This window comes from Cervus elaphus, chromosome 29, assembly GCF_910594005.1.
Source record: "Cervus elaphus chromosome 29, mCerEla1.1, whole genome shotgun sequence".
In the NCBI taxonomy this organism is placed as follows: domain Eukaryota; kingdom Metazoa; phylum Chordata; class Mammalia; order Artiodactyla; family Cervidae; genus Cervus; species Cervus elaphus.
The window spans coordinates 24401117-24415841 of record NC_057843.1 but is presented as its reverse complement, the minus strand read 5'-3'; the positions used below and the strand labels follow the sequence as shown (position 1 = coordinate 24415841).

At 41.8% G+C, this 14725-nt stretch overlaps 1 protein-coding gene across 4 annotated transcripts in view; it reads right to left on the bottom strand.

The window, feature by feature from the left end:
• SLC24A2 (solute carrier family 24 member 2) overlaps positions 1-14725 on the bottom strand; it is a 279753-nt gene that overhangs the window by 59568 nt on the left and 205460 nt on the right. For 3 of the 4 annotated variants that reach the window (XM_043891283.1, XM_043891281.1, XM_043891280.1), the window contains one exon: positions 13023-13073. The exons of the other annotated variant lie outside the window; for it this stretch is intronic. In XM_043891283.1, coding sequence (XP_043747218.1) covers positions 13023-13073 — 51 coding nt within the window. The remainder of the gene's footprint in view (positions 1-13022; positions 13074-14725) is intronic. 4 annotated transcript variants of the gene reach the window in all.

Here is a 14725-nt window from a genome sequence, read left to right as displayed (position 1 = left end):
CCACTTGCCTGGCTCTCTTAGTGGCATCTGGTATTCCTCTATCCCTTCCTTGAAGTCCTCTTCGATGGTCAAGGACCCCCGAATGTGCCCCATATGTGCCACCACTCGCCAGGGTCCCCTCCTCGCTCCCTCTTCCTCACATTCTCCCAAGGGACCCAATGGACCACTGCTTGACTAGTGATGACTCCCACATTTGGAACTCTGGTCCAGGTCCTCTCAGCCAATGGACTTCTGAATATCTTCACTGGGAAGTCCCTCTCATGGTTAAACTCAATGTGCCCCAAACTTCCTTATATCATCTTCCTTCCTAGGAATCTGCTCTTCTGCTTACATTTTCTATTGGTGATTTCCTCACTCCCTAGGTTTTTCTGTCATCTTAGAGGTCCTCCTCTCCTTCATATCCAATGAACTGCCAAGTCCTTTTGAGTCTACCTTTGAACACTTTAGATCCAACCTTTCCTGCCTGGATGTTGGTTACAGCCTCTTCATTGGTCTCCCAGCTTTTAATCACACTGCCTGTATCCTTCTAATTTACCCTTCGTGTGACTTGGAATGCGTGCTCAGTCGTGTCCAACTCTTTGGGATCCCGTGGACTGTAGCCTGCTAGGCTCCTCTGTCCATGGGATTTTTCAGGTAAGAATACTGGAGTGGGTTGGCATTTCCTCCTTCAGGGGATCTTCCCAACCCGGGGATCAAACCTGTGGCTCTTGTGTCTCCTGCATTGGCAGGCAGATTCTTTAACACTGTGCCACCTGGGAAGCCCTATGGCTTGGAATGCTCTCTGTTTATTTGTTTCTAAAGACTCTGCTTTAGGCATTTCATCTTTCAGGAAGCTTTTCTCGAGTCCCTTTCCTGGGCTGGCAAGGTACCTAGGTACCTTTCTCTATCACAACACTCTGATACCTATGCCATCATGGTAGTTCTCATAGAACCTCAGAGGCGTTTTATTCATTCTCTCTCCAACTAACCTGTGGGCCCCTCAAGACAGGGACGCTTCTTTTCATCTGTCCCCCGAGTACTTACATTGTAGACTGGTCCTCAGTGTTTCTGAACATGATAACATTAACACAAACAACAAACGGAATCTTACAGCATGTGTGTGTGCTTGTGCGAGGTGCTTGGAGTTCTTGCTGTATGCAAATCTATTTGAAATTTACATTCTTTTGGTGAGTAGAAAAAGGAGGATCCAGAAACACACTGCAGGAAACTCACCAGACTCTCTTTTTGGTTAATGCCGAGATTAAATCTCCAAAGTCTAATTGTGTTTACAGTTAATGACTCTATTTTGAGACTCTCTCTGCTTTTTTTTTTTTTAGATAATCTAATCAAGTTCAGGCAAAATTGGGATTTTACAAATAAAAAAATTCGCAGCAGGTATCGGATGGCAAAATACGATGTTTCAGGCAAGGAGTCAGTTTACTGACCTTAGCTGGGGCTGACATGGCTTGAGAGCTACTGTTCATCATTTTGGGTCAACTGTTTTATTATTTTAGGAGCTTAATTTTCTGAACAGTTCTCTGCTGGATACACAGATACAAATGGCTCCCACAAACATTCGCAAAGGGGTTGTGTGATCTGTTTTAGACTTCTGAGCCAGGTTTGAATGTCTCCCCCCTGTTCTCTCTCTTCACCCTGTGGATATCTAAGAGATAAATGGGTAATGAATTGCTTTACCGAGGCGGGCTTCAGATCCAAGATTTGCCAGCATCCAGCCCCACTACCAGCTAAGGGGTAGAAAAGAGGTCTTTGGAGTCAAAGCTCACATGTTGGGTATGTCTGTTGGGTATGTTGCCAATGGTCTGTGACACTGATGTATTCATTTGGGCAGTTTTGATTTGTTCACAGCAGTTGGCAAATGGTAGGTGCTCAACAAATAGGTGTTGAAAGGTTACTCTGACTTGTGTTGATATATAAAAATTAGATTTTAGATCTGGCTAACATTTATTCTGTAGTAGCCAGTGTTTCACATAAACCCATCCTCTCCTGTCACCTGGATCTCATGTATTGCAAATGGTCAGTTAACTTGTGTTCTTCTTTTTCTTTTTTTGAATCCTCAACTTTACATTGTAAACTGGTGCCTGTCATTCTCATTTGAAACATGGGTTTGTAACAGAAGTGGCGGGACCTGCTGTGGGTTCTTAATTAAATGGGACTGAAGGTTTAGTGGCCCATGACTAAGACGGGATGATTCAGTTCATTTCAGATTTAATCAAAAGAGAAACTTACCATGCTTAATTGAACATGCCAACTTCCTGGTATAACAGATATCCACTTTTTTTTTTTAAAAGAGAAAGCTTCATGGAGGTGGGAAATTATATTATTAATTTATAATAACAGTATTCAAGTTTGACTGATGAAGGCGACTTAGCATTTTCAGCTCTGGGGATGTCAGAAATAGACAACAACAACAACAAAACCCATGATTCATTTCTGCTGCCACTTAACACTTTCTACATATGTGATGCGGCAAAATCTGCCTTTACTTGCCAGGTCCAGTCTTTCTGCTTTTACTGCTGATGGTTTAGATCATGAAAATAAGATGCAATGAAGTTTGGAGAGCTGGATGTATTCTAATGAGAAGACTTCCTTGGTTCTGGTTTTCAGGAAGACCACGAATTTATCCACTCAACTGATTTGATCTTTCCTATAGATCTGATGCCAGTTTCTAGTTGGTTAGTTTGGTTATGCACACGCACTAGGCTGCTGTCTTCCTAAGATCCAGCCCCAGGGAGAGACTTGTAAGAATACATCTCTGAAAAAGTAATGTGGTTAATAACCGGTGAGTTAAATCTGTTTGTCTTTTGGAGAAGGCCCAGCCTTAACAGAGAGCATCTGTTCAAGTGCCCAGAAAAATCATCCGGTTATGGAAAGTTGGACCGAATGACTTAAACCATAAACCTAGAATGAATGAAATATAACATGGTGCTGGAAATGGTGTCGGTGCATAATAGAGGTGCCCTCATAGGTGACTGGGAGGGAGAAAGGTAACCTGCAGTGACCTCGGAGTTTCTTTAGGGATATTAATGATCTTGAGGCAAGAAGGATACATGCTGGGGTGGAAATTGGATATTCTGTGTGGGAGGAATAGCCTTGTCACTTCATTTGGAAAGGACAAAGACTTCCATCAGAACGCCACCCTGGATTTCACTCAACTTTAGTAAAAACTTGGATTTCTCAAACAAGTAAATCAGAAGCTAGTTACTGTGCAAAAGCTCATCTGCTCTGTAATGAAGTCAGTTTGAATCTCTGTTCAAAGGACTTATTTCAATTTGTTGTTTAAGGCTCACACCTTCACTGTGAGTGGGAATCTAAATTGATGCAATACCTTTGGAGGGCAATTTGGCACTACCTTTTGAAGTTTAAAATGCGTATGTTCTTTGATGTGTCATTTTTATTTCCAGAAATTTATTTTATATGTTTGTTTATACTTCAAAGGGCTTCCCAGGTGGCACAGTGGTAAAGAATCCACCTGTCAATGCAGGAGACACAAGAGACACCAGTTTGATCCCTGGGTCAGGATGAGCCCCTGGAGTAGGAAATGGCAACCCACTCCAGTACTCTTGCCTGAAAAATTCGATGGATAGAGGAGCCTGGTGCTCCACCATCCATGGGGTTGCAAAGTCAGACATGACTGAGCGAACAACACACACATTTATATCTTCAACTTAATAGAGTTTATTATATGGGCAAAGAAGATTCTCATGTAGCATTGTAATAACTAAATGAATAAAAATGGAAATATCTTAAATATTCATTGACAGAGGTCTGATTGAACCCACCAGGGAAGAGGCAGGCAGCGGAATACTATGCACCTGCTAAAAAGGAATGGGGAAAGTAAAACAGTGCTAATATGGAAATATCTTAGATAAATTAATAAACAAAAGCCATGTATAGAACAGTGTATAGAAGAAAAGAGAATATGTTAAACTGATAAAAGTGGTTAACTGTAAGGAATGAATGGTATCTGGGGTAAGAGGGGGACTCATTTTTACTATCTTTCCTTATTTAATGTTTGCTTTTTATCTCTGCATGCATGTAATGATTTTATAATAAAAAGAATGGTTAAAATTAATTTGCAGTTTAAAATTTCTACTGTGGTAAAAGTTTGGATTTACAACTAAAAGAGAATATAGGTTTCATGGGGGCAGTTGTTCTTTTAAGGGTCCATTCCACAGGAAATAATGGACTATTTGTTGTATTTAACCACACTAATAGTTTGGCTGTGAACTGGGTCAAATAATACATAAGTGTTTTAGTTCAGATGCTATGGTCCAGGAACCTACGTATCACAATCTTGGTGGTAGAGTAACCAAAATGCAAGATCAAGTTTTCTGAAGGTTCATCTTAAAGACCAGTCTTAAAGGCAGACTGGCAAACTATGTCTGCCATCACACTTCATAAAGGCCACCAGGCCAGAGTCTTGACCATGGCATTATCCATTATCTGAACTTCTTGCTGAAGGAGTGTCCTTGGCTTCTCCAGAGAAGGGGGACTCCTGTCTGAGGCAGGCCACTCCATCTTTGGCCATGTCTGTAGGAAGGATCTTCCTGTGCTGGACTGAAATCTCTGTCCCTGAATTGAGGAGGCTGATCTCCTTCCTCAACTTTCCCCACTCCCAGCTGGACTCATGGGGTTCCCCAGAGCTCCTCTCTCCTGGAAAGACAGACCTTACTTCATCACTGCAAACTGCCCATGAGACCAATCCAAAGAAAGAGGTTCTAGTAAGGCTTTAAAAACATGGTTAGGTTGTTGCCATCCCATGATACATTCTTGTTCTCTTCAGTAAAGCCTCCAGGTCATCCATCAGCATGGAGATGCTTATCACCAAGTGGCTCTGAAAATCCCTGGTCTGACTCAATCTCTCAGTCCTGCCATCAGTAAATTTCATACATCCTTAACTTCTGTGAACATTTTTGTTCCTACTGAGTGTGGTTGTTTCTTGATGGTCCCTTTTCTCCTGTGGCCCCTGAAAGTGACACTATTTCTCTCCAAGTGCTCTTTACTCTATTCCACCCTCCCTTCCTCATTACTTATACATCAATTCTCTGTCCTTTGAAGCCCAGGCCGATAAACTCAACCACTTTTACTCAACTGACTTCCTAGTCATGCTTCCCTCATTCCCAAAGATACTGGAACACAGTTCACTATTTTTATCTCCACCATTACTCATGTTACCATCCACGGTGACTTTACGTGGGTGAACCCTGCAACACTTGGCTCCTTACCACCCTAACCTACTCTTCCAGCTGCCCTTTCTCACCTCATCCATCCACTCCTGCAGTTAAACCTTGTCACTGGCAATAACAGTACCACATCCAAACTCCTGACTGGAAGCATCTCACATTCTGTCCGTAACTCTTATTTTTCTATGGCAACAATTCTTTGATCTCATCTGTCACTTCATTAATGCCATCACCTTTTCACGGCCCTCCTTTAGACCAAGTTCTTCATTGGTTTCCGGGATGCCATTCTCTCCTCATCCTCTGCCTGCCCCAGTCTCCTTTGCTGTGTATTCTCCACTCTTCCCAGACCCTACACTTTAGAGTTCCCAGGGCTCAGTCCTTGGCCTCCTCTTTTCTATTGATTAGCTAGGTATTCTTATTTAGTTCTATAGCTTTAAATGATACTTACATTCTATGACTTTCAAATTTACATCTGTAACCCTGACTTTTCTCCTAAGCTCCAGACTCCAAATCCACTTTATCCATATCCACTGTTGTTCAGTCATTCAGTCATGTCTGATTCTTTGCAACCCCATGAATTGCGCCATGCAGGCTTCCATGTCCTTCACCATCTCCCAGAGTTTGCTCAAACTTATGTCCATTGAGTCCATGATGTCATCCAACCATCTCATCCTCTGTCACCCTCTTCTTCTGCCCTCAATCTTTTCCAGCATCAGAGTCTTTTCCAATGAGTCAGCTCTTCGCATCAGGTGGCCAAAGTATTGGAGCTTCAACTTCAGCATCAGTCCTTCCAATGAGTTTTCAGGGTTGATTTCCTTTAAGATTGACTGGTTTGATCTCCTTGCAGTCCAAGGGACTCTCAAGAGTCTTCTCCAGCACCACAGTTTGAAAGCATCAATTCTTTGGCATTCGGCCTTCTTTATGGTCCAATGCTCACATCCCTACATGACTACTAGAAAAACCATAGCTTTGACTAGACAGACCTTTGACTATATTAGCATGAGTTCTCAATCTCACTCCAGAGCTTGCTCTGGTCTCAGTCCTCCCCATCAACACACAGTTTTATGAAAGCAATATTTCTCTGTTATGGAGAGATTGCAAGTTGCCTATTAATATCTACTCCTTTTTCATTTCCTAGTGACATACTGTCTAAATTATTGGGAACAGCAAATCACCCAGCTTGACATACTACATTTCCAAGCTTCCTTGAACTAGCTGTAGGCAAGTAATGGAATTTTGTACAGATTTTACTGGGAAGGTATAAAAGGAAGGCTCCTTAAAAAGAAGACAAAATAGCTAGGGAAAATAATTTTGGGAGTAGGAAATGGTAACCCAGCCCAGTATTCTTGCTTGGAATAATCCCATGGACAGTGCAGTGGAGCCTGGCAGGCTACAGTCCACGGGGCCGCAAAGAGCCAGACACAACTGAGCACACACGAGACTTCTTGAAACACAGATGTGATGGCGGAGCTGAAGTGACAGCCATCTTGGACATGAGGTGCCCTTGAGGTTGAAAGTCATATATTAAGATGGTGGAGCAGAAGGATGAAGGAGTTTGGGTCTTGGATTATAGTGAAGCTTCCATATCAGCCATGTACAGCTTGCCTCTGGACCTCTTTTACTTGTGAGAGAGACACTTCTATCTGACTTAAGTCCCTGTTAATTTGGATTTTCCGCTAGAGTTGAACCTACGCTGCCTAATATATCAGAGTATATAACACAGTCTCATCAGTTCAAAGCCAGGATTAAAATATAATGTGAAGGCCACAGATAGCACCAAGTACCTGTTTTAGGATTACATTTTCAGAGGATACCTTTTGGGCAATGGAAAATACCAATGAATAGTATTAAAAAATTCAATTTCTTTTTGAAAAAGAACTGGGATCTGTGCTAAAGTATTAGTTGCTCAGTTGTGTCTGACTCTTTGCGACCCCATGGACTGCAGCCCACCAGGCTCCTCCATTCACAGAATTCTCCATGCAAGAATACTGGAGTGGTTTGCCATTCCCTTCTCCAGAGGATCTTCCCAATCTAGGGATTGAACCCAGGTCTCCTGGGCAGAATCTTTACAGTGTGAACCATCAGGGAATATTTCACTGCAGTTACGAATGTAAAATAACTGGCTAGACTACGTACCCTTAGGGTGCTTCTGTTTCTTTGAAATTTTTAAAACTCAGCCACATGAGTAACTGAGGAACCCATGATTCATATAAGACATTATTAATTTCTTAGGTTGGTAAAGGGGTTATTGGTTGCCATGAAACTAGCCTTAATTTCAATAAGGAAAAGATCATTATTATTCTTACCCTTGATATTAAAACAAACTTATCTTTGTTTTCCTTTATACAAATGAACAAAGATTGACTTTTTAAACAGTGGAGAAATTACTTTTCTAGAAATGGCTTCTGTTAAATGGCAATGAGTTTAGCACAATACATTGCATATTTGCAACGTTTCCTTAGTCATGAGTTCTGTTAACCTACTTATCTACATGTCTTTATGAATGTTTATCTTCAAAGAGCAGAAATGAGTAGTTGTGTATACTGCCATTGGTGGAAAGGCATCTCTTCTTTGAACTCCTCTGCTCCATCACACAAGCTTTCTTTTGAACTAACTTTTTACATTTTCATTTAAAGTAACTTTAGTAAGGAAGCCAAGTTCAATTTATTAAGGATTTTCCAGAGTGATAATAGTATGAATTTGGGTTATCTGTAGATGAGAAATAAACTATGGGTTACTGATTTATTTTTAAACTCAAGTATAGCTGATTTACAATGTGTTAGTTTCAGGTATATAGCAAAATGATTCAGTTTTTTATATATATGTGTGTGTGTGAATATATATATATATATATGTATTCTTTTTGAGATTCTTTTCCATTATAGATTATTATAAGATACTGAATATAGTTCCCTGTGCTGTAGAATATGTTTATCTGTTAACTATGGGTTATTCACCTTAAGTAAAAACTAGAGATTGCTCTTCCAAGAATATTAAGTATCATCCCATGAGGAGATAAAAGAATGGCTGCCCACGTAGGGGGAACTGAGGTCACTAAAAGACTATCCCTGGAGCCACTTGCTTGAATCTCTGGAAACATCTTGTTACAGATCAAGTCTAGGAACATGATTCATTCAGAGCAGGTGCTCAACTATCATCAAGTGAACATATTAGTATCAGGTGGTTGGTAGGGTGGGCGAGCCATCACTTAGGGAAGCAGGAATGAGGGAGTGGAGACATGGCCTCTTTTGAGAATCCTGTCCTCATTTCCACTGGGCTCCCTGGCGCCTTGGGTTTGCCCACCACGCTACTCATCTTGCTGCCTGTGTCCCCCACTGGCATGTAAATTCTTTAGGAGTCGAGCTATCTTTAATCTCCACGAGCCCTGTACTCAGTCTAATGCCTGGTCCAAGATGAGTGTTGCTGAATGAATACGTTAGAGAATGAATGCTGTTGGTTAGTTGCGCAGTTGTGTCCAACTCTTTGTGACCATAGGGACTGTAGCCTGCCAGGCTCCTCTGTCCATGGAATTCTCCAGGCAAGAATATAGGAATGAGTTGCCACTTCCTTCTCCAGGGAGGGAATGAATGAGTGAGTGGATAAAATTCTGATTGGTTCAGGGTAGGAGAGGAAGTTGGGTGTGGCCCAGGCAGCTGTTCTGATTTAGGTTCTGGACACCTGAGACAAGGGAGGGAGGAACTGGGCTCTGAGGGGAGGGGCAAATTTTACAAAAAATGTTACAATTTTTTCCAATGTCTAAGAGTAAGCAGTTTTTTAAAAAAAGTATTTAAAAACATTAAATTTAATATTTAAATATAAAATATTAAAGTTTAAAATATTAAGATTTAGTTGTAGCACATAGGATCTTTGGTTGCAGCATACAAACTCTTAGCTGTAGCATGTGGGGTCTAGATCCTTGACTAGGGATCAAACCCTGGCCCTCTGCATGGGAGTGTGGAGTATTAGCTACTGGACCACCAGGGAAGTCCCAGATCGTTTTACTAAAATAAAATTTTAACGGTATAGTATTCAAGTACGGAGGCCATGTTTCAGTCAATAGCTCACTGTCATTCCTCAGTCTGTGGTTCAACTTTTCCCATGAGCTGGTCTCCATCAAGCCTTTCTTCCTACTCCTACACTGTCCAGTTCCTTCTACCACCTCGCCGAGCAACCGCAGTGGAGCTGAGAAGGCGGTGAGTGGTCCTGAGTTCAGGTTCCACATCGCAACTTACTACCTCTGAGTCCCAGAGCCAATCACTTTGCTTCTCTGAGTCTTAGTTTCCACATCTAATAGAACACTTGTTTGGGCTTTGGTTTTCTCATCACCAGTAAAATCTACCTTGTGATCATTATAAGGATTAAGTGAATTTATATATATATATGTAACACTCATAGCATTGTGCCTGTTATCTTTTTTCTGAATACCTATGGGACTTACCACTCTCTTCCTGGTGGCTCAGTGATTATTAAAACTCAGTGTTTTATTTCTCCCCTGTCTGTAAATTCCATGGGGGCAAACTGTTCACTTTTTAATCTTGTACTTCAATGAAGCACCTAGCAGAATAACTTGCATATAGCAGGTGCTTAAAATAATGGACTGAATATGTGCAAGACAATTCTCTATACTTAGTAGATCATCACACAATTTTTCTTAGGATGGGGTGGCATATGTAATTCCTCTTTCCATTTAATCCACATTAGGGAAAAAAAGCAGGCCTCATTGCAAGTAGCTGACTTTACACAACACCCAGAGAAATCTCCAGAAACAGTTACAAATAATGACTGGTCACATGGGCAATTATAATAAAGCCCTGTCAAGGGCTAGTGACATTTCTAAAATTGTGAGAAGAAATGCTCAAATGGAGAGGAATATTTCTTGAAGGCTATACTAGTCCCCTATTGCCCATAACATCTTCATCATACTTCCTTAAATTGTGTAACATGGAGATGCTATAAATCACAGTTATTATTATTTTCAGCAAGAGGAAGAATTTGAAAGCCATGCATGGCTGTTGCCAGGTCTGAGGTTACTGAGCTGGCCTTGAAAGTCTTTTAGATGGAATCCCAGAATTAGGCTTAAGCCAGGACTGGCTTGTCATGGAGGCAGCTGCCAAAAGGGTGTAATCTGAGGTGACTGGATGGAGACCCACCCTGCCCCCACCCGCTGTTCCAGTCGTCCTTTCAATGAGTGCCTGAGAGGGATTGCTATGTGTTTGGAAAACTTGTGAGTCTTTCAAAGGTTACTACTCTAGATAAAGGATAATGCCTTAACCAGCATTTCTAAAAGAGTCCCACAAGAGGCTCCATGGAAGAATGGTTTCTCTGACCAAAAAAGTCTGGGCAACAAGGCAAACTCTATCCCTCTGCGAGCGTGCTAACTTGCTTCAGTTGTGTCCGACTCTTTCTGACCTTATGGACTGTAGCCTGCCAGCCTCCTCTGTCCATGAAGTTCTCTAGGCAAGAATACTAGAATGGGTTGCCATTTCCTCCTCCAGGGGATCTTCCTGACTCAGGGATTGAACCCGTGGCTCCTGTGTTGCAGGCGGATCCTTTACCACTGAGCCACCAGGGAAGCCTCCATCCCTCTAGACGATTTATATGCTGCAGGCACATGGAAGGCTCTGACAAGTCACATGGTGAAAAAATCTACTTAGCTTAATTCAGAAGCTCTCCTGCTTACTTAATAACAAAATCAAGCTTGCTTTCTTTTTTTCTCCCGGATGGCTGCAAAATGCCTAATGACATGATCTGATAGTAATATTTCATAGAATGTACTTTAAAAATGCTCCCTTAGCTACTATTAGCTATCACTGTAAATGGGATGAATTTTTCAGCTAAGAATGGGACACAAAGGGATATGCATGAAGGGATGGACAGTCCAGGGAAGGATAAGGCATCTTAAAGGTGACCCATGAAGGTCCCCAAACACAATTTTACAGTTTTGCTAAGGGCTGGTCATGCTTCTCCTGCTAGACATTATTTTGACTATGTTTGCCTGCCTAGAAAGCCCAGCTGTTTGATATCAATTGGTATCATCAGATCAGAAGCAGCACTTTTGCATCTTCATGTGATGTTGAATTTTCTGGTGTGGGGAAGAAGAGAAAGGGAGCTCTCCGATGGCAATTTGCTCCCATAGATGTGGAAAGAGGAAGGAAAGGAAGGGTAAAGGAGAAACAGGACAATAGAAGCAACAAGAAGCCAGAAGCAGCTCTGGTAACAAGACGCTAAGGGCGGAAGGCAGAGGACAGGATGGAGGAATGAGAGAGAATGAGGGGTTGTGACTACTCAGGTAGAAGGTAGCAAACCCACTGGCCACTCAAGCCATGAAGCTTAGACTGAGGGCTGTGAGATGCCTGGAAAAGCAATTAAATTATAAAGTCAGTGAGTCCCAAAGTTTTGGCCTCCCAAGACAATCACCAAGAAAAATCAAAGTGGTTTGAAGACGTGGATTGAAAATAATAGCTAGGACAGGAGCCTTCCTTTAAGGCAGGGACTGTTCGTTCTGTCCCCGTGGTGGTAGGATACTGATGCTCGTAGCTTTCTGCCTTTGGGGCTTTCATTGCCCAAGGATATGCACTTCCCCCACGTTGTTGGGAGGGCCTTGGGCTACAACAGAGCCCAGTCTGAGATCCTAACTGTGGCCCGCTGCTTTAGAAAACACCATCATGGTTAACTGACAGCACAGAGACAGAAGTAAAGAAGGGCCCCAGAGTTTTGTAGAAGCCAGAGTGGGGAGGGGCTGGGAAGGGCCTTCATCTTACCGAGGGCTGTCTGATGTTCTGCCTCCTGCATGCAAAGCAGCTAGGAGATCTTTGGCAAACTAAGGCAACTCAGAAATACTAGAAGCTGAAAACAAGATATGCAACACTTTGGGGAGTTTCTCTCATGTTGAAGGATAAAATGAACTGATTCCCCTTCCTAGGGTACCTTTGGCTTTCTTGTCCGTATCAGTGAAAAAAGCACGTGAAAACTCCAAATGTTTTCTTAACTTACAAATATTATTTACTGGTCAAAAAGTGGGGGTATGTGTGGGATTAGGACAAGAGGACAACTCCTTTTACCAGAATGCAAAATTTTCAAGTTGCTGTTGCACGGTGTACTTTTTTCAGAAAAGTCATTCTGACTGGGGGAAGACTGTGCTCTGGGACAGTGTCTGGAATTGTAGATACACTGAAAAATAAATCTCTGCTAGACTTCATTTACTCAGGGGAAATGCTCAAAATGATATGTCCAATCTCACACGGTGTGAACTCCAATATATACAGCACCACTGGCTGGAACGATGACCCTGGCCTCTCTCAGATGAGTTAGCATGGGCTGTGGGAGAAAAGGACAGGAGCCTACAGTCCTCTGCATCAGAAACAGATCTCCATTTTGAAACTAGGGATTCCTTTAGATTGATCATTCCTTTGCAAAAATCAGAATATCACCAGAAGATATGTATCTCCCCCCACCCCAAATTAGGGGCATATTAAAAGGAAGTGTTGGTCCGATGTATTTTTCTATGTTGTAAGCACGTGGAGGAACTAACGGTGACCCAGTGGGTGTGGGCTTGTGTTTACATTGCTGACACCATTTCACTGAGTGCATTACACGACTGAGATGGTTTGGATCGTTTGAATGGAATAACATGATCACCCATGGTATTGCATGTCTCCAATTCCAAATCAACACAATGGCAGAAACTAGACGAAAATGCAGAAAGAATAATAAATCACACAATGTCACTGAAGTCATGCAAAGGGGGGGAAAATAAAGACTAAAAAAATGGGCAAGCCACAGACACCATAAATTAAAAAAAAAAAAAGCCAATGCATACAATTCTAAAATCATTCTTACCTTCTTCAGTCATTGTGTCATAATATTTTAGCTTTCCATATGATCCAAGTTCTACAACATCACAGTAAAAGACACAAAGATAAGGAACGAGCTGTAATGCAAGAACTTTGTTTTTTACACATTCTTAATTAATCAGATTCAGAGTTATACTGTCAAATTCCGCAATCGTAACTATATAGAGATGTGCAAACATGGGCCATGTGGCAGACGGCTTTCACGGCCCATTTTCAGAAATCACTTAAAATATATTATTCCACTGGGGGTAGGACGTGCCCTGCATTACAGAACAGGACACAGTTATTTTAACATCTGATGAAACAGAACACTGGGCGAAGATACCTTCACAGCAGGTCCAGCCTTGCCCTGTCATTTTTAGAGATGATACGCCAAGAGGAAGGGCTGGACCAGAGACCCTTTCGAGGTTTGTAGAGACCCACTGGGATGTGTAGATGCCGGCATTCCTTGCCAGGAAACAGCAGTCCCAGGAGTTCATTTCACAGCTTTTCTCCAACAGAACTACTTCCTAGAGGTTAATAAGGAAGGAAGGCTACCTGGGAAAAACCCCAAATGAAAAACCATGTTCTAAACTTCCCTTTCATTTCTAATCTCATATTTCAGGCAAAAAGCACTGAATACCATGGGTGCAGCATGCTTGGAAGGGCTGGGAAAGGTGCAAAAGACTTCGGGAGGAAGTGGGAGGCATGCTCCCAGGGAAGAGCTGGTGGCCCAGAGCAGCCACAACACCATGCTCAGGGCATCACCTGCTGCTGCGTAGCCTGCAGGGGCCAGGAGACAACCGCCTGGATGTAGCTCAGGAAAGGACTCGGCTGTGATGGAAACCACTGGCAGAAAGCAAGCTTGTCTGAGTCAGCTGGTAGGAGCAGCATCTTGGGTAGGGGGACGGAAGAGGTGGGGACACACCATTTCTGTTTTCTTACTTCAGTTCTAAAATAGAAACTTTCATTCCTGTTCATCTGAAAACTCCAGATTGTTTGCAGCAATATTGCGAGCAGGTTAAAAATATTTTCCTGGTCATCACAACACTCTCCCAATAAACTAAGACTCGAGAGATACTCCTGTGATTCTGTGGAATGCTTCCATGGCTCATTAACTTGGTGGGCTGCTAAAAACTCACATATGAATGAACTAATAACTGATGGGTTTTATGTACAAGATAAGGCTCTAGTTTAAAACACAATAATAAATATTCTTCTCTGTATAGTATATATTATACACATTCTTTTTCCATGTGCCTAAAATTTTACATAAAGCTATTTACCTAAAGCTTTACCTAAAGCTATTTTAACACACTGATACAAAATTATGCCTTGGGGAGTAAAATCACCTCATTTTTATGTTTCTGCAAAAGCCTGCCTTTTCTGGATTTTGTTAGACCCATGACAAAGGATGCAAGTGCTTCAATAAGAAATTGAATTGTGCGTCAAAACAAGAAGGCTTTTTTAAAAAACTGACTTCTAGGGACTGCCTTCAGTAAAAAAACATTTTTTCTGCCATTTTAAGAATAGTAGTCTATTAGATATGTGACACTGCCAAAGTCTGGGATTTTAAGGTGATCTAAATTCCTTCATAAATATTAAACACATGTTCAGGGTGGCTTTACACATAATCTACACCTTGTGCGTGTGTGGTGTGATGTGTATGTATAATCCTGCAGTAAGCTGATGAATTATACCAGCCAACTA